The sequence below is a fragment of the Dromiciops gliroides genome, chromosome 2 (assembly GCF_019393635.1).
Source record: "Dromiciops gliroides isolate mDroGli1 chromosome 2, mDroGli1.pri, whole genome shotgun sequence".
Classification (NCBI taxonomy): domain Eukaryota; kingdom Metazoa; phylum Chordata; class Mammalia; order Microbiotheria; family Microbiotheriidae; genus Dromiciops; species Dromiciops gliroides.
The window spans coordinates 660,821,980-660,848,932 of NC_057862.1; the positions used below are offsets into that span (position 1 = coordinate 660,821,980).

The 26,953-nt window shown below is 44.5% G+C and overlaps 1 protein-coding gene across 4 annotated transcripts in view; it reads right to left on the bottom strand.

The window, feature by feature from the left end:
• PAX8 (paired box 8) overlaps nt 1-26,953 on the bottom strand; it is an 87,690-nt gene that overhangs the window by 33,084 nt on the left and 27,653 nt on the right. For 2 of the 4 annotated variants that reach the window (XM_043986074.1, XM_043986071.1), the window contains exons 3-4: nt 4,113-4,278; nt 924-1,121 (exon numbers count right to left, since the gene is read on the bottom strand). In XM_043986074.1, coding sequence (XP_043842009.1) covers nt 924-1,121; nt 4,113-4,278 — 364 coding nt within the window. Of the gene's footprint in view, nt 1-923; nt 1,125-4,112; nt 4,279-26,953 lie in introns of all 4 variants that reach the window. The other 2 variants (XM_043986073.1, XM_043986072.1) reach the window with 1 other exon arrangement.

Below are 26,953 nucleotides of genomic sequence, written 5' to 3' on the forward strand. Positions count from 1 at the left end.
GAAAACTAGTATACAGTCTGTAAAGAAAGGAGATTGGAGAGGAGTTTTTCCTCTATTAAGAGAGGAACAACCTCCAGTCAGGAACCCCCCCCCCCCAAATCAAAGTATAAGGGGCCCAGGGGTGGGCAAAGAAGGAACTTCCCTTCATTCAAAGCAATTTAACAAGCATTTACTGAAGTGCTTGCTTTGTGCCTTGCTCTGTCCTAGGCACTGGGAGTCCAAGTAAGAAATTAAAGTATCCCTGTCTAAAAAGTTTACATTTTATTGAGAAGAAACAACATGTCCACAGATTAGTTTCCATAAAAAAATATACAGAGTAAATAGAAAGTAAGTGAAGGGATCAGAGGATGGTTATCACAAATGGATGGTTTTAGAAATGCCTGTTATGGAAGGTGGCACCTGAGCTAGGCTTTGCAGCAAACTAGGGATCGTATGGGGCAGCTCAATGGTGCAGTAGACAGAGTGCCAGCACTGCAGTCAGGAAGACCTGGCCTCAGACACTTAATAGCTGTGTGGCCTTGATTAAGTCACTTCACCCTGGTTGCCTCAGTTTCCTCATCTGTCAAATGAACTGGAAAAGAAACTGGCAAACCACTCCAGTGTCTTTGCCAAGAAAACCCTAAATGGGGTCATGAGGAGTGAGACAGGACTGAAATGACTAAACAACATCTGAGTCTAAGGTCCACCCCTTGGGTCGGGTCCATGGTACCTGCTAGATGCCCACTGTTTCTTCCCACAATCCATGTCCCCAATTCCTAAAGGGGCCAGGGCCAGTTCAGGAGCTGATGGAGTATGGAGGGAGAGTATGGAGTTGATATGCTTGGGTCACCGACCAGTCCCTGCCCTATATCCTCTGTTTCCTCCATAAAACTGATTTGTTAGTGGCTCCCATTGGCCAGAACTCTGCTTTTCTCCTCTCCTACCTGTTGATTGAGCTGACGCTGGGAACAGTGTCATTGTCACAGACCCCTTCAGCCAGAAGCCTGTCCCGAATCTCCCAGGCAAACATGGTGGGATTTTGCCGCTTGTAATCCCCAATCTTCTCCACCACCTTAGGGGTGGCCACCTTTGGCTTCGAGCCCCCAATCACTCCAGGCCGGATGCTCCCAGTCTCGTAGTACCTACTCCAATAGAGAACGTCAGAGAATTACCCAGTAAGCAAATGAGGACAGAGAGGATGGTGAGCAGGGGAGTGGGATGGCAGAGTTCAGTTCTTTCTGGCTTTAGTCTGTCTTGTTTAGGGGTTCTTGGAGAAGGAAATGTGGGCTAATGAAACGGGCCTCCAAAACGATGATTTTAGTAAAGCTTCAGAAGCATAGGATGGTTTAGCAAAATGAGTCCTTGGTCTGGTATTGGAAGAGCTGAGTTCTAATCATGTCTCTAGTGCTTGCTGCCTGTGCAACACTGGGAAAACCATCTCATTTTTTTAAAACCCAGTTTCCTTAGCTGCAAAATTAGAACAGTTGAAGAAACATGATCTCTAAGGTATCTTCCATCTTTAAATTCCATGAGGATCCCTACCCCTTGCCCTCAACCCCAAGATAGGATAACCACCCTCTTATTGGATCCTAGACCTGGAGTTAGAAGGGACCTCAGAAATCATTGAGTCCAATCCCATCAACTTACAGATGAAGCCCAGGAAGGTAAAGTAATTTGTCCAAGGGAGCAAGTATCAAAGGTAGATTTGAACCCAGGACTTCTACAGTAGGGTTAGGCCATACCTTCTGCCTTCTTTAATCTTCAGTTGTCCTCTCCTATATCTCCACTAGAGTCTGCTCTTTTAAGGGGACCCTGCACTGGATGGGAGGTTGGACTCAATTCCACGTATTTATCTGTGAACAAGTTACTGAACCTCTCTGGGCACCAGTTTCCTTATCCAGATAAGGTGCTCAGACTAGTTGACCTCTATAATCCCTTCTGGCCCTAAATCTATGACCCTATGACTTCAAACTTCCCATCTACCCTAAGATTCTAGGTTTCTATAGTGCAAGCCATAGGCAGAAAATGGTAGCTACAAAGAACATGACTTCAAATTATTCAATTAACTCAGCTTGGGTGGAGAAATTCATCACTTTTTTTACTCCAGCTCTCCCATTTCACATGCCCAGGTAGCCCAGCTCCCTCTGCGACCCGATGCTTGGCTCTCTCTATTCTCTGTTGCTGCTTAACCCTGCCTTTCCACCCTTAGTTCAAAGTTCAGCTTGTTCTCTTATTCTCCAGGTCACCAGACAAGCAAGGTCCCATTCCCAGCCCCATTCATTGATTAAGATGAAAACTTTTCTCTCTCAAAACTATTGAGCCCCAACCCATGGATATCCCTAAAGGAAGACTTGCTAAAGAAATCCCCTGAATTATCCTCTTTTCTTTTCTTTTCTGTTTGAAGCACCTTTTCAAGTTCCTACAAGTCAAGTCCATTATCTATGAGTAGTAGTAGTAGTAGTAGCAGTAGTAGTAAATAACTACCATTCGTATAATGTTTTAATGTTTGCAAAGTAGTATATATAAATATATACACACATACATATATGTGTAGATACACACATACATATCTATATGTGTATATGTATGTGCATAAGTGTATATATACATACTGTGCATGTGTGTGTATATGTGTACATGTGTGTACATATAATTTGATCCTCAAAGCAATCCTGTGAGGTGGGTGCTATTATTAACCTCTTTTTGTAAATGAGGAAACTGAGGCTTAGAGACACTGAGTGACATACCCATGTTCACACATCTAGTATCTAATGTGAGACTGAACTCAGATGTTGCTGATTCTAAGTCCAGCAATAAGGCATTTTTGTATTTGCATCGTCAGCATCTTACACAATGCCTGAACATAGTAGGAGTAGTTTGGTATCAATAGAGTCAAATTCTGGAGACTTGGGTTCAAATACAACCTCAGATACTAAATAACTGTTGTATGTGACCTAGAATAAATCATTAAACCTCTCAATCTCAGTTTCCTCAGAAATAAAATGGGGTAATAACAGCTACTTAAGGAGATTATCTTTGGGAACAAGTGAGATAATGGAGACAAAAGGCTTTGCAAAAATCTTAGAGTAAACATCAGCTATTATTTTGGTGTTTGTTAATAATAAGTTATTTATTATTCATTAATAATGGATTCTTAAAATTATTATTATAATGAAAATGGAATCCTCAACCCTTACTCAATAAATTGGCCCCTGGGGCTTTAGGCCCTACTCCCTAATTTATCATCAGAATTGACTTTCCCTAGCCCTTTCTATTCTCAAAGCCATCAACTCTTTTAATCTCAAAGCCCTGCTCTAACTCAGAGTTCCCATCCCTAATTATCATGCCTCATACCTCAAGGCTCTAAATTCTTCATCTGGTTTCTCCCTGTCTCTACTTAAACAATGTTAGAGTAGATCAATAGCACATACAGAATGAAACTGCCATACCATCCCTCAGTTGTACTTAGGATGGGAGACCCTCAGATGTACAGGACAATGTGGGGGATATGGGAGGGAGCCATTATTATGGGTCTCCAAGCTCCCACATACAAGAGCTATTACAAGAAGGTATTCTGGATTAGAAGAAGTGGGTTGTGTTAGTTGCATCCAAGGGTGCTTCTCTGTCCAGTGTCTGATCAGAGCATGTGCTCAGCCCTTACTTTGTGGCAGGCATTGTGCTAAGTGAGGGAGATACAAAGAATGGCAAAAACAATTCCTGCCTTCAAGGAACTCTATTCTAATGAGAGGCATAGCATGCATACAATCATTCACCAACACATATACACAGTGTAAATGGGAGATAATTTAGAGGGGAATGGTGGGAGCTAGAAAAGACCTAGGGGAGGGGTAAAGAGGGTAAGGGGAGGGATCCAGGAAAAGGCTTCCTGCATAAAGTGGGGTTTGAGCCGAATCACCAAGGATACCAGGGAGACCTGGAGGCAGAGGAGAAGAGGGAAAGCATTCTGGGCATAGGAATTAGCCAGTGCAAAGGCTCAGGGTAGTGGGATGGAGTATTGTGTTCCAAGAATAGCAAGAAAGCCAAGATTGTAGGATGAAAAGCCATGGAAAAGGGAATGTTGGAGAACAGGGCAGTCAAAAGTGTTAGGCAGGAGAGATGAATTTCGTGCTTACCTGCCCAGTATCTTGCTGACACAGCCGTGGCTGACCCGGAGCTGGCGAGAGATGTCGCAGGGTCTGACACCCTGATGGGCCAGGTCCACAATGCGCTGGCGGACCACTTCAGGGAGAGGCCGACCGTTCACAAAGGCTCCACCCAGCTGGTTCAGTCCCCCATGGCCTAAAGAAAGACCATCCCCCCATTCCCAAATGGGTGGGTATTGGGGAGAGGAGCACCAGATAAGAGAACTGAAGGAAAAAATAGCTTGCCCCAACCCAAAGCTTGTTGACTTGTATTTTTATGTATGCCAAGCATGTGTGGCAGAAGTCTACCGCTAATTTTCCCGCAAGTCACAAGTGGGCCCAGCACCATCTCTTTAATCCCACCATGAAGCCAACCATCCAAAAGAGATTTGTTGGCACCAGACAAATAGGGGAGAGGGCTGTAGTTTGGGGCTCTCAGGAATGGGGTTGAGAAGGATGCTTTCAGGAGCAAACAGAAAGGATTTAAGGAGTCAAGGACAGCACTCTGATCTCAGAAACACCCTAGCCCCTTCAGAGCATTATAATGGAAAGAATAATGGTTTTGAAATCAAAAGAGCCAAATGTAAATCCTGCTTCTATCATTGTCTGTGTGACCTCAGGTGACTCCCTCAGTTTCCTCATCTGTAAAATGAAGGGTTTTGACTGGAAGGCCTCTGGAGTCCCTTCTAACTCTAAATCTATGATCCTGTGATTTATCACTTGTCTTCTAAGACAGGGAAAAAGAAAGAGTCTCTGCCTTTTCCTTCCCCACTCCTTTGCTCCTAAGGAGGAAGACAGAAAGAACACTGCCTTGGAAACCAAGCAAAGTTCTAGACTCGGCTTCTGCTACTCACTCAGTGTATGACCTTGAATAAATCACTTCACCTTTCAGAGCCTCAGTTTCCCCAACTATAAAATGCCAGCATTGGGCTAGAATTTGGGGGTGGGGTTTTACCTTTTTTAAAGTCCCTTTGGACTTCTTGGTAGTATGGTGAAACCTGGGGACCTCATCTCAGAATAATGTCTTTAAATGTATAAAATGTGGAGGACTACAAAGGAAACTAAGGACATCAAAATGTAGTTGGAAAACTTGATCTCAGAACAAAGTTTGGGGACACTCAGTTAAGAATCACTGGCAGATAATGCCTAGGGTCCTTTCCCCTTGTGATCGTCTAAGATTCCAGCTCCTTAAGTCAGCCAAAACTACTTCATTAAATCTGACCGTGTTTTCTTCTTCTCCTTGAGACAAAACTTCCAACCAGACTTAGCTCCCCATTGGCTGCAGGGCATTCCCAGGCCTTGAGGACAACTGTACCTGATACTTAGGTTTTACAGAGAAAGCACTAGGGTGCGCACAGGTCCACCCACATGCTGCACCCCCCCCCAACCTGTCCCCATGCTTTCCCTTCAGAGAAGCGAGGTAGGCAATTTGGGGTGGGAAGGGAAGAAATAGTCCAGGATTTTTCTCAGGTACCATCATGACCTGGAAGTTACATGCCTTGCCTGCCTCTCCTTGCTCTGCCTGTGGCAAGCACCCATCTATCTCCCATGGCTCCCTGAAGGATGAAGATAGTGGAGCCAAAATATTGTTGCCTCTGATCCTGGCACTCTTTAAGGAACTGTTCCCCTCTCTCAGCACCCTGCTCCCCCAGCAACACTAAGTTTTGCCTTTCCCCAAACTTTCCAAGGGCTCCTTTTCAGCTCTCTACCTATAGTTCTTTTGGGGGGGGGGCTGGGCAATGAAGGTTAAGTGACTTGCCCAGGGTCACACAGCTAGTAAGAACTCAGGTCCTCCTGAATCCAGGGCTGGTGCTTTTTTCACTGTGCCACATAACTGCCCCCCTCTATCTGTAGTTCTTACCCCTCCCTGAATACCCTTCCCCCTCCTTTTCTCCCTTTCTATATCTATACACCTCTAGGTGAACAGCTGCCCTCCCCCAGCCTCTTGGACCCTAGGGCTGATTATTCAGCCATCTCCATCCTCTACCCCTTTAATCTTATTCTACAGACAATGATGAGCTCAGGAGAGATTTGGGTAGTTTGTACTTTTTGGAGAGGAGGATGGAAGAGTGAGGGGAAAGAGGCATTCAGCTGTTCTAGGAATAAGCATTTCTAGAAACTTAATAGAAAGGGCACTGGGCTAGGAAGAGGGAGGCTTTCCTGCCAGTCTTGGCTCTGCCAGGTCATGTGGCTTTACCAAATCATTCCATCTCTCTCTGCTTCAGTGTCCTCATCTGTCGAATGATGGCAATGAGGTGGAAGGTCAGCTGTCATGCTCTCTTTAACACCAATAGTCTCCCTGTGTTACCATACTGTGTCGTCAGGGAACATCATGCTCATTGAAGAATCAGAAAGTCTGATGACCCCATGAGCAATGGAAGACACGTGGCAAGTGAGAACAAGCTGCACCATATTGCTGACAGTGTCCTATAGAAGCAGTATAGGAGAGATAACATGGGATAGTGGAAAGAGAAGGGATTCTTGGGTCAAAGGACTCTGGTTCAAATCTCTGTCCCTCACTGCCTGTGTATTCTTACCTAAGTCCCTGGGGACCAACTTTTTCACTTCTAAAATGAAAGGAGTTGATCTAGTAGCCTCTATTATCTTCTCTGACTCTGAATGTCAGATCATATTATATCATCAAGAATGATGGGGAAAAGAGGCAGGCTGGCTATGTAGCAACAGTGATAGATAACATGCAAAAAGCCCAAGTGCTGGGGGATGACATGTTGAATGACAGAGTCAGGAGCCAAGAAAAGATTGTGACCATGTTGGGCCCAAGTTAAGAAGATAGAATTTAATAGGAATAAATGTAAAGTATCTAACTTGGGTTCAAAAAATCAACTTCTCCACAATAAGATAGGTGAAGCAGGGTTAGACAATAGCCCACCTACCAGGTGAGGTTCATCTAGGGGTCCTGGTGAACTGCCAAGTTCAATATGAGTGAATTTTGTGATATGGGAACCCAAGAGAACTAGTGCAATCTTAGCGTGCATGAAAGAGTCATGATCTCCAGAAAAAGAGAGGTGACAGTTCTGCTGTGTTCTGCCTTTGTCAGACTCTCTCCAGAGAAAGATAATCAGGATGATGACAGGTCTTGAATGCAAGCCATATGAGGATCAGGTGAAGAAATTAGAAATGTTCAGCCTATCCTGCAGAAAATAAAGTTTATTAGGGACTGGGGGAGGTCAAGATAACTAAGCTCAAGTATGCAAAAGATTTCTCATGGAAAAGAGATCAGACTTGTACATTCTACTGAGGGAAGTCAACATATAAAAGGAAAGTGGGAAGGTGGAAGGAAAGAGAAGTGGTGGTTAGTTAGATTAGATGGCTTCTGGGGTCCCTTCCAACTCTGCCTTTATATAATTCTGGAGGAGGAGGAGGAAGGGAAGAAGAAGATCATGATGACGATGACGACGACGACGATGATGACGACGACGGTGATGATGATGATGACGACAACTGCTGATAGAAACTATATGGGTATTTTATACAAAGACATAGACAAGATTACATGGGATGAGGAGACAGGGAAAGATCATGCCCACTGGTTGAAGAATATCAATGAGATCATGGATATGTCCAAGTTCTAAGTATGATCTAAATCACATCCCATTCCATTTCTGTGTCTCAATTTACCCAATGGGGGAAGGTTTTGTGTGTGTGAATAGATCCTGCCTTTTCTGCCTGCTACAGGACCTTAGAATATCTATAGAGAGTTTTCTTTTTGTGTGTGTGAGGCAATTGGGGTTAAGTGACTTGCCCAGGGTCACACAGCTAGGAAGTGTCAAGTGTCTGAGACCAGATTTGAACTCAGATCCTCCTGACTCCAGGGCCAGTGCTCTATCCACTGCACCACCTAGCTGTTCCTAAATATTTTTTTAAACTACCTTTTTGTAAATCTTTTTTTTTAATGAGGCAATTGGGGTTAAGTAACTTGCCCAGGGTCACACAGCTAGTATGTGTCAAGTGTCTGAGGCCGGATTTGAACTCAGGTACTCCTGATTCCAGGGGCAATGCTCTATCCACTGCACCATCTAGCTGCCCCAAGAGAGTTTCTTAAATGAGATGAGAGATGGAAAGACAGAGAGACAAAGAGAAACAGAGAGACAGAGAGAGACAAAGAGCACTGTAGTGGTACATATTGTGATTTTATGATTGTGTGAGAATCAATTCTCATTCCTAACTAGGCAAATAAAAAGATTACTCAAGGGCATGTGACCCACTTTTACAGAACTCTCAGCAGTCTAACAATGGCACACCAACTATGCCAACTACACCACATGTCTAACAACGAGTATTGACAAAGTGTTTTAGGTTTCCAAGGCTGAGACCTGGGGTTGACAAGGTGGAACCGTCCAATCAGGCCACATCCAGAGCACCATGTTCAGTTCTAGGCCCTATGATTTAAGACATTGGACAGTGTCCAAGATGGGAACGGCCCTGAGTCCATATCATATGAGGTCCAGTTGAAAGAACTGGGAAGGTATAGCCTAAAAAAGAGAAGATTTGGATGGAGTGGGGGGGTGGGGAGAGTGGACAAGAAGATGATTGTTTTCAAGTATTTGAGGGGTTGTCATGTGGAAAAAGAACTGAATTTGTTCTGTTTGGCCCAAGAGGTCAGAAAAGGGGGAATGAGGGGCAGCTAGGTGGCGCAGTAAATAGAGCACCGGCCCTGGAGTCAAGAAGACCTGAGTTCAAATCCTGCCTCAGACACTTAACACTTACTAGCTGTGTGACCTTGGGCAAGTCACTTAATCCTCATTGGCCAACCAAAAACAAAACAAAACAAAAAAGAAAAGGGGGAATGAGTGGGCATTGCAAAGAGGCCAATTCAGGCTTGATATCAAATAGAACTTCCCAATAATCTGAGCTGCCTAAAGGGGACTGGGCTGCCTTGGGAGCAGGGTGGGCTCCCCAAATTAGAAATCATTAAAAAGAAAATGGGTGATCACTTGCTGAATGTGCTGTAATGGGAATTCTCTTTCAGGTATGGGTTGGTCTAGATGGCTCCTTGGGTCCCTTTGAACTTGAAAATTCTATAATTCTGCAAAATTCGTGACCAGGGGCAAGATGGCAGGATTTCAGTTTGATGCCTTGAGATCCAATAGCTTTCCTTGATGGGAATTGAAAGAAATTGAGAGAGGAGGGAAAAGGAGGTGTGTGTGTGTGTGTGTGTGTGTGTGTGTGTGTGTGTGTGTGTGTGTATGTGTGTGTGTGTATGTGTGTGTGTGTTTGAAGATTCATGGAAGATCTAGATTTTTAAAGCCACTTAAGTCCTATTTATAGCAGTGGGTGGGGAGTCAGACATCCAGTGCCCATTTTCACCCACTGACTTCAACAGTCAATTTCCCATTAAAAAAAAAAACAAAACAAGAGGCCCCTTTGATGTGGGCAGCAGGACAGAGGGGAAAACATCCCTGTCTAAATATGGAAAGCAAGGCATCCTGCCACCTTCTGGTAGTGCCAACAGTTTGAGCCTACTAGCCATCTTTGCCAACATGGTATAGGGGGAAGAACACTGGGCTAGGATTCAGAAAGTCAAAGTTCTAGTCCCTTCCCTGTCCCTAGCAAATCACTGAGCCTCAGTTTCTTCCTCTGTAAATTGAGGGTATCAACCCTATCTCTTTCACAAGGCTGTTGTGAAGATGCAATGCAACATTAGATCACAGAGTTAAAGAATCTCTGGGTTGCCAGGGCTCTTCAAGGTCATTCAGTACCTGACCTACATAATGAATGTGAATGTGTTTTTAAAAAACTAATTTAGGCAGTACAAAAACAGAAGATACTAATAAAAATGATTTTAAAGAACTAAATGAAAGGGATAGTGAATATTACCTTGGGATCACATCAGAGGCAGCATAGCATGCTAGATAGCTTGCCTTGGAATCAGCAAGAAGTCCTGGGTTCAAATCCTAACTTTTCCACATACTGGCTATTTGACCCCAGGCAAGTCACTTAACTTTATGGTGCTCTAGGACCTAGCTTCTTAAACTATGGGTCATGATTCCATATGAGGTCACATAAATGAATGCAGGGGTTGCAGAAAATTTGGCAACAGTAAAAGGTTATCTATATCTATATACCCAGGGTCAAAAATTTCTCAGGCAAAGAGAGTCAGTGAGTGGAAAAAGTTTAAGAAGCCCTGCTCTAGGAAATACTTAAGACTGCAATTTGCAGAAAAAGTGAGATCTACCTTGGCCAAAAATAAATAGATAGATAGATAGATAGATAGATAGATAGATAGATAGATAGATAGATAGATAGATAAACAAAACCTTATCTGGAAGTTCCCAATGGAAATAAAATCACATAACCAGTCCCCTTCCAGCTAAGTGGCACAGTGGATAGAATACTGGACCTTGAGTCAGGAAGATGAGTTCAAATATAGCCTCTGAAACTTACTAGTTGTGTGACTCTGGGCAAGTCACTTAACCTCTGTTTGCCTCAGTTTCCTCATCTGTAAAATGGGGATAATAATAGTGCCTACCTCCCAAGACTATTGTGAGGATGAAAATGACCTGAAATTTGCAAAGTGCTTTAGCACTGGTGTTTAATAAATGCTTCTTTCCTTCCTCCCTAACCCCCCTTTTCAGGGTCATAGGAGTTGGAAGTTGTCTCAGAGACCCTATAGTCTAGCCCCATCATTTTATAGATGATGCAGCTGAGTCCCTAAGGAGGCTAAGTGATGATGAAGGTCATAGAGAGGGAAGATTTGAACCCAGGTCTTCCAACTCTGGGTCCTCTTGAGTATTCTCTACACTGTGCCACACTGCCTAAAGTTTTCCACCTTTGTGAATGATTTGCCCACTGTGAGGCGTGGGCCTCAGATGCCAGCTGGGAAAAACCTTGTTTGGTGTGAAGGGTTGTTAAGCTGGGCTTACAGCCAATAGAACCAAAAGTGTTCTGCCTTTGGACGCCTGCCTCAAGGCAGCAGGTGGAAAATTGAAAGAAAGGGCATTGGAAAAGATGACCTCCCCAACATCCCTTCCAGCTCTAATACTATGATCCTGAAAACTAGGGGGACTAACTACATCCCCAGGTCTTGAGTACCTTGATAGCCAACCTGTGTCTGCCCACTGAACACAAGGGGGTGCTAAGCAGCCACCGGAGTTCAGTCAAGTCGATACATTTGTCCCAGTTTCCTCTTAGTCACATCATATATATCCATTGCTCATGTGTATATGGGGCTTTGTCGTTACAAAGTTCTGGCATATACTTTCTCACTGAAGACACTGTTCAAGGTCACATGGCTAGTAAGTGGTAAAAGCAGGACTTGACTCTGTCCCTTTGACTCCAAGACCAATGTTCTTCCCAACCACAGCACAACAACATGATCTCCATAGTGACTTCTATAGCTGGATCCAAGGTTCATAAGAACATGTGTGTGTGTCTAGAAATGCATATGTATGCATGTGTATATATGTATACATGCACATACATACGTGTACAGGTATACATATACAGGTATACACATATACCTATACATAAATGGATAGACAGAGAGATAGAGATGTCATTTCTGACCAGAAATGTTGGAAGAAAGAAATCTAATAGCTATGCCTAGAAAGAAAATGCTGGCTAATGTTAGACATGAGGAGCTCATATTCAAAGAAAACCCTCTCTTAAAGGTTATTTACCAGGTCAATCAGGAAAGCTTTAAGAGAGAAGTAAAGGCTATCTTCCCAGAACCACTGACTGTTATTTGCATTAGCCACCAGCCTACCTGAGTAAAATGAGCACTTACTTACTTAAGAGTTGACTTGGCTTAAGAGGAGACTTGGCTCCTAGGTTGTCAACCTAGTAACTTTATTATCCCTAGATTCAGTTACCTCATCTATAAAATGGGGGTAGAAAGCACAGATCCAATTTGGTCATAGAATTATTTTGTTGTTGTTTTGTTTTGTTTTGTTTTTGCAGGGCAATGAGGGCTAAGTGACTGGCCCAGGGTCACACAGCTAGTAAATGTCAAGTGTCTGAGGCTGGATTTGAACTCAGGTCCTCCTGAATCCAAGGCCAGTGCTTTATGCACTGTGCCACCTAGCTGCCCCCCTGGTCATAGAATTATAAACTAATTTAAAATGAAAAAAAGAGAGAATTATAAACTAATTATCGATTCTGATGGGACGTGGTTGGGTGACTCTGCCACTGGTGGTCATGTGATTTATATTTGGAAGGGACCTTAGAGAATGACCAATCCAACCCCTTTGAACAGAAAAGTGACTTAGTATCAAAGGAAAGATTTGACATTGGGTCCTCTGACTCCAAACCCCAGGCTCTTCCCAGTACACCACACTACCTGGAAAACTTTGTGAAATGGAAGGCATTTACAAATATGTGAGATCATTATCATTCTGCCCATCCTTGGGGGACTGCACAAGACCCCGAATTATAAATATCATACTGCCTGAGGGCAAAATGGGGAGAGCGTTAGGTGGAAGTAGAGACAGGACCTCCATTAACTCTGGATAAAGAGCTGGCTGATCCACCAGAGATGGACCCAGAGCCAGTCTCCCTCAGGTCGAGGGGCTACCCTGGGTCTGCTCCCCTAAGGAAGCAAGCCAGGGGTGGTAGGACCCAGGAGGGATTGCAAAGGAATATCACCTATATCTCTGCCTCTTTTGCCACCTGCACCAGGATCTCAGGACACAGGGCCCACACAGGGAGTGAAAGAACAATACACAATGAATCAGACCTGTAGAGCCCTCTTACTCCATCAGGTGTTCAAACCCAGCAGAGGCAAAATGGCTGGCATCCCCACTGTGGGCGTGCCCTCTCGGCTGGCACTTGTCCATCCACTCCCTCTACCCCACCCCAGGGGCCTATTGTCCTCCAGCTGGCCCTGGATGCCCTGCCCCCTCCCACTGTGGGACCCCACCCCATCCTAAATTGACCAGCATTACAGAGCTTTCCTTCCTCCTTCAAAATGTACCCTTCTGAGTTCCATTCCCTGAGGGGAGGAATCTGGGAATATGCTAAGGGCTAACTATTGCCTCTCCTCTAAGTTACCCCCTCTCCTCTAAGGTAGCATATTTATATTTTAATGGAATCATTCTGGAGGTCTACCAGAGAATTACAGAATGTTCAAGTTTGAAGGGATTTAAGAGGGCATCTAGTCCAAACTCCCCTTTTTACATATGAGGGGACCCAGGAAATGAGGTGCCATGCTCACCAAGGACATCCAGTGAGCTGGATTAGAACTAGCTTCCTTAACCCAAAGGGGCAATGCCAATTCTACTTAGGCATGAAGCCTGCTCCAGTGGTCCCAATTCTTCCTGGCCATAATCATGTAGGTACTGCCCCATTTTCTTTCCTTTTCTTTTTTCTTATTTTCTTTCTTTCCTTTTCAATCCTCTCTTCATTTACAGTCACTCTTCCTTCAAAAAAAAATGTGTTGTTCCATTTTCCCAGAGCTCCCCGGGGCCCAGGCTTTCTTCTCTACAGCCCTTCCCTTGAGGCCTGTCATTTTCCTAAATAAATACTTCGGCCTTTGCCTCACCCTGAATCACACTAAAGTTTAGCAGAGTCTCTTGGCCTTCTCTCTTTCCTAGGTCATCACATTCAATCATTCTGGTACCTCTAAGGGCCTAGGGTGGGCTGGTGGCTTCTGTTATACCCTTTGGAAAATGTATAGAAAATGGGGGTAGCTAGGTGGTGGAGTGGATAAAGCCCTGGATTCCTGGAATCCAGCCCTGGATTCAGGAGGACCTGAGTTCAAATCTGACCTCAGACACTTGACACTTAACTAGCTGTGTGACCTTGGGCAAGTCACAACCCCAATTGCCAAAAGAAAGAAAGAAAGAAAGAAAGGAAGGAAGGAAGGAAGGAAGGAAGGAAGGAAGGAAGGAAGGAAGGAAGGAAGGAAGGAAGGAAGGAAGGAAGAAAAGAAAAGAAAAGAAAAGAAAAGAAAAGAAAAGAAAAGAAAAGAAAAGAAAAGAAAAGAAAAGAAAAGAAAAGAAAAGAAAAAGAAAAGAAAAGAAAAGAAAAGAAAAAAATGTATAGAAAATAAAGGCAGCTCAGCAGCCTGGAAAGCTGGTCTCCTTCACTCAGGGCCTGTTTTGGACACTGACTTGGTGTGTGACTCTGGGAGAATCCTTTCTACATCTAGTGGGGAGGGGAGGGATGTGAGGTACAAAACAATAACTAAGTAAAGATGCAACATCAGTAACATAGCATTTATTAAGAGCCTGCTGCATGTTAAGAACTGAGCTAAGAGCTAGGGATACAAAGAAAGTCAAAAGCCAGTCCCTGCTTCCAAGGAACTCACAGTGAACCTCTCACAATTTAACCCAAAGCTGGATGCTGGGAGGGCCCAGAACAAGTGTCATTGCCTCCCATGATCCTCTCCACTGAATTACTGATTTCAAGTGCTTTAAGTATTGAAATACACTGATGCAACCCAAATAAAGGTTTGGAGCCTCTAGGGGCCCAAAGACCTCCAGAATAAAGAGGAGGTTGGAATGTCAGTGAGAAGAACAATAAGAAAACTGAACACTGTTATTTTCATAACCTTGCTTGTCCCTGGACTTCCTTTCCTTCTTTCAGAAGTGAGGGACTATGGGTGTGGAGTAGTGTATATGTTGTTAGGCACAATTAATACATTGGTTAGTTTTATTGAATTTTTCTTTCTTTTTAAATCCTTTGTAACAAAGGATGACTCACTGGGCTGGGCAGGAGAGAGGGAAATATTCTGAAATCAAGATAATATAAGAGGGGGTGGCTAGGTGGTACAGTGGATAAAGCACCGGCCCTGGATTCAGGAGGACCTGAGTTCAAATCCGGCCTCAGACACTTGACACTTACTAGCTGTGTGACCTTGGGCAAGTCATTTAACCCCTACTGCCCCACAAAAAAAAAAGATAATACAAGAAGAAAAGATAGCAACAATGCTTTTTAAAGAGAAAGTGAGAAAAATCTTAGTACAAAATGGAAGAAATCAAGCCTAACTTCCCCAGGCCTCAGTTTCCTCAAATGTAAAATGAGTTTGGACTAAAAAGCCTCTGAGTTCCCTTCCAGTCCTATAGCCATGATTCTATGATGACACAGTTCAAAAATACTTCAGCTTTCTCTCTGTCTCTGTGTGTCTCTCTCTTTCCTCTCTCCTCTTCCCTCTCCTCTCCCTTCCTCTCCTCTCTCTCTCTCTCTCTCTCTCTCTCTCTCTCTCTCTCTCTCTCTCTCTCTCTCTCTCTCTCTCTCTCCCTTCTCTCTCCCCCTTCTCTCCCCTTCTCTCTCTCACTCTCTCTCTTACACACACACACACACACACACACACACACACACACAAGCCCTGGGTCCCAAGAAAAATGCAATCAATCTGACTCCTACCCTCCCCACCTTATCATGCACAGGCCTGCCCTGTTACACGTCACAGCAAACCATCCAGTGCAGCACTAAATTTGATAAATGATCAAGCAACGCTAATCAGCAAGCATTTACTGAGCACCTACTATTGGCAAGACTCTTGGCTAGTTGTGAGGAGATATAAAAAACAAAAAGTTAGCATTGCTGCTCTCAAAGATTATAGGATCATAGCCTTCACAGGTAGAAGGGGCTTTTGTTGTTGGTGGTCAGTCATTTTCAGTCATGTCCAACTCTTTGTGACTCCATTGGAGTTTTCTTCACAAAGACACTGGAGTGGTTTGCCATTTCCTTCTCTATCTCATTTTTACAGATAAGAAACTGAGGCAAACACAGTGAAGTGACTTTCCCAGGGTCACAGAGCTAGTAATTGTCTGAGGCTGGATTTGAACTTGGGTCTTCCTGACTCCAGGCCTGATGCTCTATTCACTGTACCACCTAGCTCCCCATGGAGGGGGCCTTAGAGATCATGTAATTCACATACACACACACACACACACACACACACACACCTACCTCGATTTACAAATGAGGAAACTGTGCCCTAGAAAGGTACAGTAGTGTCAAGGATACGATAGAGCAACACCAGGATTCCACCTCTACAAATGAATGCAAGAATGAACATCTCGAGCTCTCCAATTTCAGACCCAAAGAGTTTACAAATCTAGTTGGGGAGAAGCAAGACTTAAACATGTGTGGAATTAAATAACAGCTCAAGATTTAAATAACAGTTCAAGATGAGGATAACCAAGATGTCTCAAGGCAGTGTGTGATTAATGGCTGAGTAGCTGGCACAGACAGTGAGAGAAGAGGAAGGAGGAGAGAGCCTTGCAGGCCAGCTGGGGTGAACGAGGAAAACTTGATGGAGGAAGCACACTTTGGGCTCCTTCTGGAAGGATGGACATGGTCTGGAGAGGCAGTTACCAACAGGCAGAGAAGGTCAAGAATGAGCCGATGTGGCAGGAGGCTCCTCAGAGGGGAATATGGATAAGGCTGGAAATGACTGGGAGATAGATCACCCACGAATTGGCACAGAGGATTCTAGAGTGGACGCAGGGCTTTAGGTTTCAAGTTTGGAGACCATCTTATTTGACATATCAGGAAACTGAGACCCAGAGAATGTAAAGGATTTGCCTAGGACCACACAGCCAGGCTCTGAACCCATCTTCCCTGACTCCAAATCTACTGTACCATGATACCTCCTCATTTCAGGAAGAGCTCAGGGTGTTCTCTAATAATAAAGGAAATTATCTGCCGATGTTGTTTTTCAGGCACTTCAGTCCTGTCCAACTCTCAGTGACCCCATTTGGGGTTTTCTTGGCAGAGATACTGGAGTGGATTGCCATTTCCTTGTCCAACTTATTTTACAGATAGGAAACTGAATCAAACAACGTTAAGTGACTTGACCAGGGACAGCATTAATTGACTTGTCCAGGGTCACACAGCTAATAAGAGTCCAAGGCTGGATTTGAACTCAGGTCTTCCTGATTCCAGGCATGTGTTCTATCTATGGCACCACCTAGCTGTCCAGATTATCTACAGATCCTTTGACTATAATACCAACCTTCATCCTATTGCTTTATTTGGTTTCACCTCCCACCTATCCCATATAGCACAAGTATCACTTTCTATAAGAGGTCTTCTTATACACATGCATATACATACATACACATGTATGTGTATATACATATCTTTATATATTATGTATATGTGTATATGTATGTTTATGTGTATATGTATATGTACATACATGCACATGTTTACATATGCATATGTATATTTATCTTTTCTATTTTATAAATGTTTATATTTGTACATGTTTTCTGCCTTAATAGAATATAAGCTTCTTCAAGTCAGGAACAGTTTCTCTTTGAGGAAACAAAGTGCCTTACAGAAAAAGCTCTGGACTCAGAGTCAGGAAGGCTTGAGTTCAAATCCTAACTGAGACATTTATTAACTAGATGACTGCGCAAGTCATTTAACCTCTCTCAGCCCTGAGTTTCCTCATCTGTAGAGCAGGAAATAGCAATAGCCCCAATTTCACAGCTTCGTTATAAATATCAAATGAGATAATGGATGTAAAGTACTCTGAAATCCTTAAAATTATATAAATGTTCACTATCGTTATTTTATTTTTGCATCAACATGTTGCCCAATGTGTTGCCTGACATATAGTGTTTAATAAATACTTGTTGATTGACTGATTGATAGTAATCACTTAACAAATTGTTATTGAACTATTAAATGAGTTGTAATTTAAGTTGGGGAAATAAAAGGGGAGCCTCAAATGCCAAACTAAGGAGCATGAACTTTACCCTGAAGGCAATTGAAGTTCAACTGAAGGCTTTTGAGCAGAACGAGAATGGTGTTTTAGGAAGAATTGAATGATAGGTTTAAATATGGGAGGAAACCAGCAGTAGGCATAGATTAGAGGTTGAAAGAACAGTTAGGAAGGAAATATGATAATCCAGATGGGATGGGATGGGATGGGATGGGATGATGTTGTACTAGAGGGCTGACAATAGGAGTGGAAGGAATAGAGAAAATTGAGAGACATAGAAACACCAGAAGAAAAAGATCATGGGGAACAAGAGGAAGATGTTAAAGGTTTTGTTTGGGGGAGGGGGGCAGTTTGTTGTTGTTGTTAGCACAAGTGACTGGGAAGATTATAAACAGTGGCACCTTTGACAGTTCCTAGGAAGACAATATGGACCTCCAGAGTAGGACATATTGAGTTTAAGGAGACAGCAACACATATGTAGAAATAGAAATATGAAGGGGGGCAGTTGTGAAGGTGGGACTGAGTCTCAGGAAAGACATCAGAACTGTATTCAGGAGTTATCCTTTCAGAAAAACAGGAGAGCAGATTAAATCTTCAAGGAAGAAGATAAAGAGAAGAAGAGAAAAGCAAAGACATGAGGAAAGCCCAAAGCTAAGGTTGGGGGAAGGAGCAGTCCCAGAGGTATTGAGGACACATTGCTGAAAAATAGAAGCTCCCCTCCCCAATTCCCCAAACCCCAAGGTCCCATAATTGCTTAATTACCAGACATATATTTTCCAGCCTGGTGGTTGTATTGGACAATTGAAGAGATGGGACATAAGCCCCTCTTCGGGGGTCACACCCTCTGTTAAAGGAACTTCCCAAGGTCTTCAACAAGCCCTTCCCCAGGCAGTCCCCTGTCTGGGTCTTTGTGCTCAGGCTGCCTTACTCTGTCCCATCCTTGCTTTCTGGGGGGGGGTCCCCATTCTTTCTTTCCCATTGTCACACACCCTGTCCTTGGAGTGTCTTCTAAGTGACTAAGTTTCCACTCTTATTCAGAGACCTCAGGAAAAAAAAATTCATCTCTTTTCTGGAGGCTTCTGAGGCTGAATGGGAAGAGGGTCATGGGAAGAAGGGTGAAGATGGAAAAGAGAAATGTCCTGCTTCCTCATTCCAGAGGAGCAGTGGAAAAATCCCTGAACTTGGAAGATGCAGGGCCAGAGTTCAAATCCCAGTTCTGTGGCTCATCCTTGATGTCACCTTAGGTGACTGATCTCCCTTTTCTCTAGGTCTGTAAAAAGAGTAGATTGGATCAGACAGCCCTTGGGCTCCCATCTAGCCCTAGAACAGATTGCTTCTCCACTACCACATGAGAGGCCTCTCTCTAGCACCCTTGACCTCCCTCTCCTCTCCCTGTCTCACAGTCCCAAATCTCTGGGCAGGACACAGCTTAGCTAGGGCATGAGAAGTCATTAGGAGCCAGGGGAACTTACCCCATCCAAGCCTGTGACGTCACTAGTTATTCATTTATTCCTGGGCTGGGTCAGTGTGATTACATCAGCCCAGGCTGCCGTACTCTGTGCCTCCCTATTCACTGAAGCAGATCGGGATTGAAGTCAGGAGTCCTGACCCACCAGATCCCCAGCTCTGGCTTCCACTCCTGCGTCATATCTGGGTCTGTTGCTCTAACCATGCTTTGAGAGGGGGCCTTTCCGTTACACTAGATCGTGGGGGTCAGAGCCAGAGAGGACCTTGGAGATCAACTCGTCTGAGCCGCCACCCCTGTACCCATGCCCGCTTTACAGAAAGGAGACAAAGGTGAAGAAGAGTGATGAAACTTGCCCAAGGTCTCTAAGCACTGGACTGAGAGGAAACCCTGCCTCTAATGCCAATTCACCGTGTGTCTCTGGGCAAATATGGCATTTCACTTCTCTGGACCTCAGTTTCTTCACTTGTAAAATGAGGAGGTTAAACTCAATGACCTCCAAGGTCCTTTCCAACTCTTCTTCTTTGATTCTATGGTCCCATGATCATAGGTAGTCAATAACAAAGGCAGAATTCAAACCCAGGTCAGATCCTCTAGCAGCAAATCCTTCACTCTTCCCTACACTTTTCCAGAGGAGGGGCTGGGTCTTTGTTTTCCATCCCACAGTGCCTAGAACAATGCCAGGGTGTGTGTGTGTGTGTGTGTGTGTGTGTGTGTGTGTTTATAGATTTACAGAATCTAGGGTTGGGAGAATCCTGTAAGGTCAACTAATCCAAAATTTAAGCAATGAAAATGTATCCAACAAAATCTTATCTCTGGGAAGAGCCTGGAGAAAAATGTGATCCAAGTTCCCTCAGTCCTGGCTAAGAGGAATGGCCAAGTTGATGCTAAGAGAAACATCGAGGAGAACCAGGGAATGCCACAGACATCTCCAAAAGGAGGTAGCATGATTGGTGGAGGAGGAAGGAATCCTGGGTTTTCCCCCCAGTTCCACCACAGATTATTGGGGGGGGCGGGGCACTGAGCAAGTTCTCTCACCTGTAAAATGGGGAAATTGGACTCTATGGTCTCTAAGATCGCTTCCAGTTGGAAACATTCCAGGATCCTATCACCCCATATGCTATGGAAACCAAAAGGCAGGAGTTCAAAACCTGCCTCAGATACTTACTAGCTATGTGACCTGAACAAGTTTTTTTTACATCTTTGAGTCCTGGTTTCCTTATCTGTAAAATGGGAATAACATGGGCGCTTACCTCCCAGGATGTAAAGGGCTTTGCCACCCTCAAGGTGCTCTATTAATAGGAGGCATCATAGCTTGCCACCAGGTCTAGCCCTCTACAGAAGCCCCACCCCCATCCTCTTTACCTTTTCAATTGGGTCTAAATCTCATTTTTCCTTGACATGCTTTCATCTTTGCTGGGGGGTGGGGGGGGCAGTTCCCACAGCTTTATTTCAGAATCACAGAATTTCTGACAAGGAACCTCAGTTGGTTCTAGTCTGGCCCAAACCCACTCTACATTTCATCTCCACTTTCCACTATTCCCCTCCCTTTTCTCTCTTCCTATTCTCCCTCACCAGCCTCCTCTCCCTCTCTCTCTCTCTCTCTCTCTCTCTCTCTCTCTCTCTCTCTCTCTCTCTCTCTCTGTTTCTCCTCCCTCCTCTCTCTCTCCCTCCCCATCTCTCCTTCCTTCTTTCTCTTCTCCCTCCTCTCTTTGTCTCCCTCTGTCTCTGTCTCTGTTTCTCTCTCTCTCTCTCTCTCTCTCTCTCTCTCTCTCCCTCATTTCTCTCCCCCCTCTTTTACAGCCACTCTAGTTTTTCTTTCTCTGCTCTGGATTTTGCCCAATCACCTTGTTTGCCTTTGTTCCCACACTTTCCTCTTTTCCCAGCTTCCCCTGAGATTCTCTCCTTCCCTGCTCAGCCCTTTCTCTACCTCCATCTTGCCTCTCCTTACCACAGCTCCCATCCCACCTAGTGCACACCACCCTCTCCAACTCTCTCCCTTTCACCTTCTGTCCTCTTCTCTCCCTAGCTTCCTTGGCCAGCCATTTTCCCCTCCCTCCATAATCTTTATTGCCTGCATGACTGCTCAGGTTCTATATCCCATCTTCCCCTCAAAGGCATTCGCAGCTCGGCTGTTATTCTTGTATTAGCATTGAACCCATTAAAGCTAATTTGTTTGCCCTAATCTCCATTTATTTTTCCCTAGTTGATATTAGATTTCCTTCTCTATTGCTCCAGCATGATTTTCTCTTTGTCTTCCTAATGGTCTACCCCCCTCTCTCTTTCTCTATTAATCTGGCTTGGCTTCACCATGTGGTTTCAAGCCCTTTCTTTGCCTCCCCCAGCCCTTTAAATTAACCCTGTCGCCTCTGTCCCAGGAAGGGCCCCAATACAGCGATTTCTAGGGATGGAGCAGCTGTGAGTTTCAATGAACCTTTGAGCTTAGAGTGGGAGGGTGAATCTTTTTTTTTTCTTTTTCTTTTTTTTTTTTCCAAAAAAGCACCTGGGTCTCCTCACCTGGACCCCATCACTATCCTGCCTCAGATACTTATTGCCTGTGTAATCCTAGGCACTTAATGCTCTCTTCTTTGATTTTCTCATCTGTAAAATAAGGAGCTTGCGTTTGATGGCTTCTGAAGTCACTTTCAGTTCTAAATCTATGATCCTGTGGTATTCCTATGACCTGAAAAACTCATGTATAGGATGGCTGTCCCTGTGTCTTTTTCCCCTAGAATCTGGGCATTGGGAAGGACCTTGACACCAAACCCCTCCCTGATTCTTAAATTCCATCCACAACATCCCTGATGAGGGTAAATTATTGTTAGGCTAGAGGCCCCCTTAGTTAGTGTTTCTCTCTCTCTCTCTCTCTCTCTCTCTCTCTCTCTCTCTCTCTCTCTCTCTCTCTCTCTCTCTCTCTCTCTCTCCTTCCCCCTCCCTCCCTCTCTCCTCCTCCCCTCTGCCCCCTGCTGTCTCTGCCTCTGTATCTCTATCTTTCTCACCTCCCTCTCTCTTTTTCTCTCTGTGTCTTTGTCTCTTCCTCTGTCTCTGTCTCTGTCTTTATCTTTGGCTCTTTCTTCCCCTCTTCTATCTCTCTCTCCTCCCTTCCTCCTTCCCTCCCTCTCCTCTCTCAATCTCTGTCTCTCTGTCTCTCTCTGTTTTTCTCTCTTTGTGTCTTTGTCTCTTCTTTTGTCTGTCTCCCTCTCTCCCTTCTCTCTGTCTCTCCTTTCCCATCCCATCCATCTCTCTCTCTCTCTCTCTCTCTCTCTCTCTCTCTCTCTCTCTCTCTCTCTCTCTCTCTCTCTCTCTCTCTCTCTCTCTGTCAGCCTGTCTCTCCAAGTTGTTTTATTATAGCTGCATTTCCATAGGCTTGAGAAAGCCGGGAAACGGTTAAGTTGTGGAAAGCTTTTATTCGTTTCTTTTACTCCAGTAAACTCCCTGGGTCTCGATTTCCCCATCGATAAAATCAAAGGTTGGATCAGCAGATCTCTAAGTTTCCTCTGACTCCATGAATATCTAAGCATTTCAGATGCCTCCTGTCTGAGGCAGGGGTTTGCCTCAGATTCATGATCCTCCATTCTCCTTGTGAATTGAGATTGTTTACCTGGGTTTGACTTACTGCCCTATCATGACTGCCAACTTTAATGTATTTACTAGATAGTGCAATGGAAAGAGGGCTGAACTTGGAGTCAGGAGAGCTAAACTCAAACCCATACTCTTCTCCCTACTACTTTTGTGGTCATGGGCAAATCATTTCAGCTCTCTGGGCCTCAGTTTCCCCATATGTAAAAGGAATAGGTTAGATCAGATAACATCTGAGATCCCTTTCAGCCTGTGAGCCGTTCCCACTCTCCACCTGACCCTGTACTGACATGATAGTGTTTACTCAATTCTCCCTTGAGATTCCCTTGTGGGGAGAGAGCTCTGAGCTCTCCGGGGTAATATCCGGATTTACCATCTTAGTATCTAGGCTGAGAGGAAAGTTTCCCCCATATTCCTGGAGAAATGAAGTCAGTGTCTCACAAGGTGTGTCCTCCTCATTGCTGATGTGGGTCAGTTCCTTCCCTTCATAATGGACTCTATCTTCCCATGAGACTATCTCTGAAGTATAAAAGTCATAGAGAGGGGGGCAGCTAGGTGGCACAGTGGATAAAGCACTGGCCCTGGATTCAGGAGGAGCTGAGTTCAAATCCGACCTCAGACACTTGACACTAGCTGTGTGACCCTGGGCAAGTCACTTAACTCTCATTGCCCTGCAAAAAAAACAAACAAAAAAAGTCATAGAGAGTCCCTGCTTGTTCCCCTTGGAGAATGCAAGAGAGATAGAGTCCGGCCCTTCTCAGAATGATCTGACCAAGGCCTGCCTCCCCTGGCTCCCACCCCAACTTGAAATCATGTCTTGATTTGTTGCTGTGTGACCCGGGGGTGGGGAGGGGCGGAGGGGGAGAGAGAGGAGAAAGGGGAGGGGAAAGGAGAGAGCTAAAGTTTGCAGAGTATTTGGCATACCTAAAATGATTACAGAGTAGGAATCAACTTTAGAGATTGTCCAGACAAGGGGTTATTAACTGGGAATCCATAAGAATCCATGGGGTTCATAGACCAACCAAGGAGTCTGTGGATAAACTAACCGTAGACCATAAACTTGGATAGGAAAATAATTTCATCTTTATTTTCATTATAATTGGTTTTCATTTAATCCTATTTATTTTCTTTTGAAAACATTCTAAGAAGGGATTCATGAAACAAGAAAAGAGTAGGAACCCCTGCTCTAGTGTAACCCTTCCCCATTTTGGAGATGAGGAAGCTGGATTTTAGAGAAGCTAAGTAATGTCCCCAGAGTCACCTCTCAGAGGTGAGCTTTAATCCCAGGTTTCCCAAATCCCAAGGCCAGTGCTTTATCCACTAGGTATTCGACAATGGCCAGCTATTGGTCAGTGGTGGTGAGAACTCATCTCCCCTCCACCACACCAGGCCACCCCCCCACCCCCCCCCGCCCCGCCCCATCCCCAAAGATGTATTACTAGGCATAGAACCAGGGATCCTGCAGCTAAGTCATCCTCCTCCCTGGGGCCAAAGGAGCAAGAGACCTAAAAAGAGTCCTCTAGAGACTTGGCAGAAAAGTGCTTCCATTTCCCTACTGTGCATCCTCCAGCCTTCCCCTACTATATATCCTCCAGCCTTCAGAGTTAATGAATCTAGTGACAATAAAGAATCTGTCTTGCTCCCTCGGAGACTCTAGCTTTTGTTGTGTGGGAGTGGGATATGCCCAAGCCCCAATGGAAATCCATAGCCAACATCCTAGCGGCATCTTTAACCTAAACTCAGAGAAGCAAGTTTGGAGTGCCAGGCAGGTCTCTATTACTGGTTGTCAAGACTGTGGTGCATTTAAAGCTGCTTTCCCAAGATGACATGGGCTTCCCCGAGGAGTGGGGCTAATAAACATTTATTAAACAGTTAATAAACATTTATTAAGCACCTTCTCTGTGTCAGGAACTGTGCCAAGATACAGGGACAGGCGGGGCAGCTAGGTGGTGCAGTGGATAGAGCACTGGCCCTGGATTCAGGAGGACCTGAGTTCAAATTTGGCCTCAGACACTTGACACTTACTAGCTTTGTGACCCTAGGCAAGTCACTTAACCCCAATTGCCACACACACACACACACACACACACACACACACACAGAAAAAAAGATACAAGGACAGGCAAAAGATCTCAGAGCTCACAATCTAGTAGGGGAGTTAACATGTAAATACATATGTACAAACAAGCCATAGAAAAGGATGAATTATCGATAATCAGGAAAAGGGAGGCACTAGAGGTTTCCAAGTAGAGGCTGGATGCCCAGTCTTCAGGGATATTGATAGGGGGAGTCCCTGTTGAGGTACAGGTTGAACTTGATAGCCTTGAGGTCTTAAGGCCCTAGATCCAGAGCTGGAAGGGAGCTCAGAGATCATTGAGTCCAACCCTGTCATCTCAGATGTGGAAACTGAGGCTCAGATTATACAGGGAGGAGATACAGCTAGTAAGTGTCTAAGGCAGGATTTGAACCCAGGTCTCTGCTGATTCTAAGACTGGATTCTCTCCATTACACTAAAGGGCTTCTTGCTGGCTCCGGAGTCTGTGATTCTCTGCACCTGTGCTAAGGTTCTCTATTAAATTCATTTTATTTCCTTGAGTGCTTAAGTGCCTACTATCTGGCCTCATGCCTAGAGAAGCAAATGGTATGATTTTTTTAATGGTTCAATCCCTGCCCCCTAGGAGCTTACTGTCTGTGGTAGTGGTGATAACCATCCTCAGTCCTAAAAGTGTACAAATAAATTACACCCCCAGAAAAGCAGAGGACATTGTGGGTTTGGCAAGAGTTTGATTATTGTAAGAAGTGGGAATTGACCAGGAGCAATAATAGGAGACAGATGGGCAGGTGTGGGGGCAGGGATGGTGGTGGGGAAGAACTAAGGAGTTTGGAGGGGGGGAGGGGATGAGGGATGAATTGAACCGAGGGCAGCAGCTGCACAGAGCAACCAGGAGAAAATTAGTTGATGTTGATTTAAGGGTAGTTAGAGATTCAAGCCGAGAGATTCCTACCAGAGACTTTTCATCATACTGCTACTCATCACTCTCTTCCTCTTATACTTTGTATCCGTGTGTGTGTGTGTGTGTGTGTGTGTGTGTGTATTTCCCATTAGCAGACTGTAAGCTCCTTGAGGGCTGGCATCATTTTGTTTCGAATTTGTATCCCCAGAGTCTAGTACCTGGTAAATAGTAGGCACTTAATAAGTTTTTTATTGACTATAATTGACTCCAAGGGAAGGGGCAACTAATTTCATGTTCATGGGTACTGCAAAGTGTATTGTAATTAGGAATGGAAGGGCAAGGAAGAGTGAGGATTGTGTGATTTAGCGGATAGAGTTAGGAAGACCTGGTCAGGTTCAAATCCCACTTCTGACTCTTACTGGTTGTGTGACCTCGGGCAAATCACTCAAACATTCCTGGGCCTCAATATCTTCACCTATAAAATAAGGGGCTTGGGTGGATAGAGCACTGCCCTTGCATTCAGGAGGACCTGAGTTCAAATCCAGCCTCAGACACTTGACACAACTAGCTGTGTGACCCTGGGCAAGTCACTTAACCCTCATTGCCCTGCAAAAATAAATAAATAAATAAGGGGCTTGGACTGGACAGCTTCTAAGCTTCCTTCCCATTCTAAACAAGATCCTAGGAATGTGCCTGGAGGCCAGTTAGAAAGGATTCCTCATCCCCCCCAGGACTGGGGAAAGGGGGATAGCTGTCTCGTGGGGTGGAACGGGTGGAAACAAAACAAAAGAGGCTGATGTGTCAATCTTCTGGGTTGAGAAAATACGACTAACCCGAGCACCTATAATTTATTTACCTGTATGTTTAACTTGGCTGACTGAGTGTTGGGACTGGAATGACTCACCATGGAAGAAGTTCAGGGAAAAAACAAAGGGCCCGGGGCCACAGTCTCTAAATCAGAAGCTGTGATCTTGTGGTGGTCTCTTAGATGGTCCAAGTAGCAAAACTAACTGCAGAGGGGCCTTTGTCAGACATTCACCAGGGAATGTTCATCACAGGAAGAAGTGATTTACAAAGAACAAAAAAGGTGAACAAAAATGTTATGGCAATATATACATATGGAACAATAGGGCATAGAGTGTGGGGTGAGGGACAGATCCTGTTTACTCAGCATGATCAGGGAATGGGAAGTTCC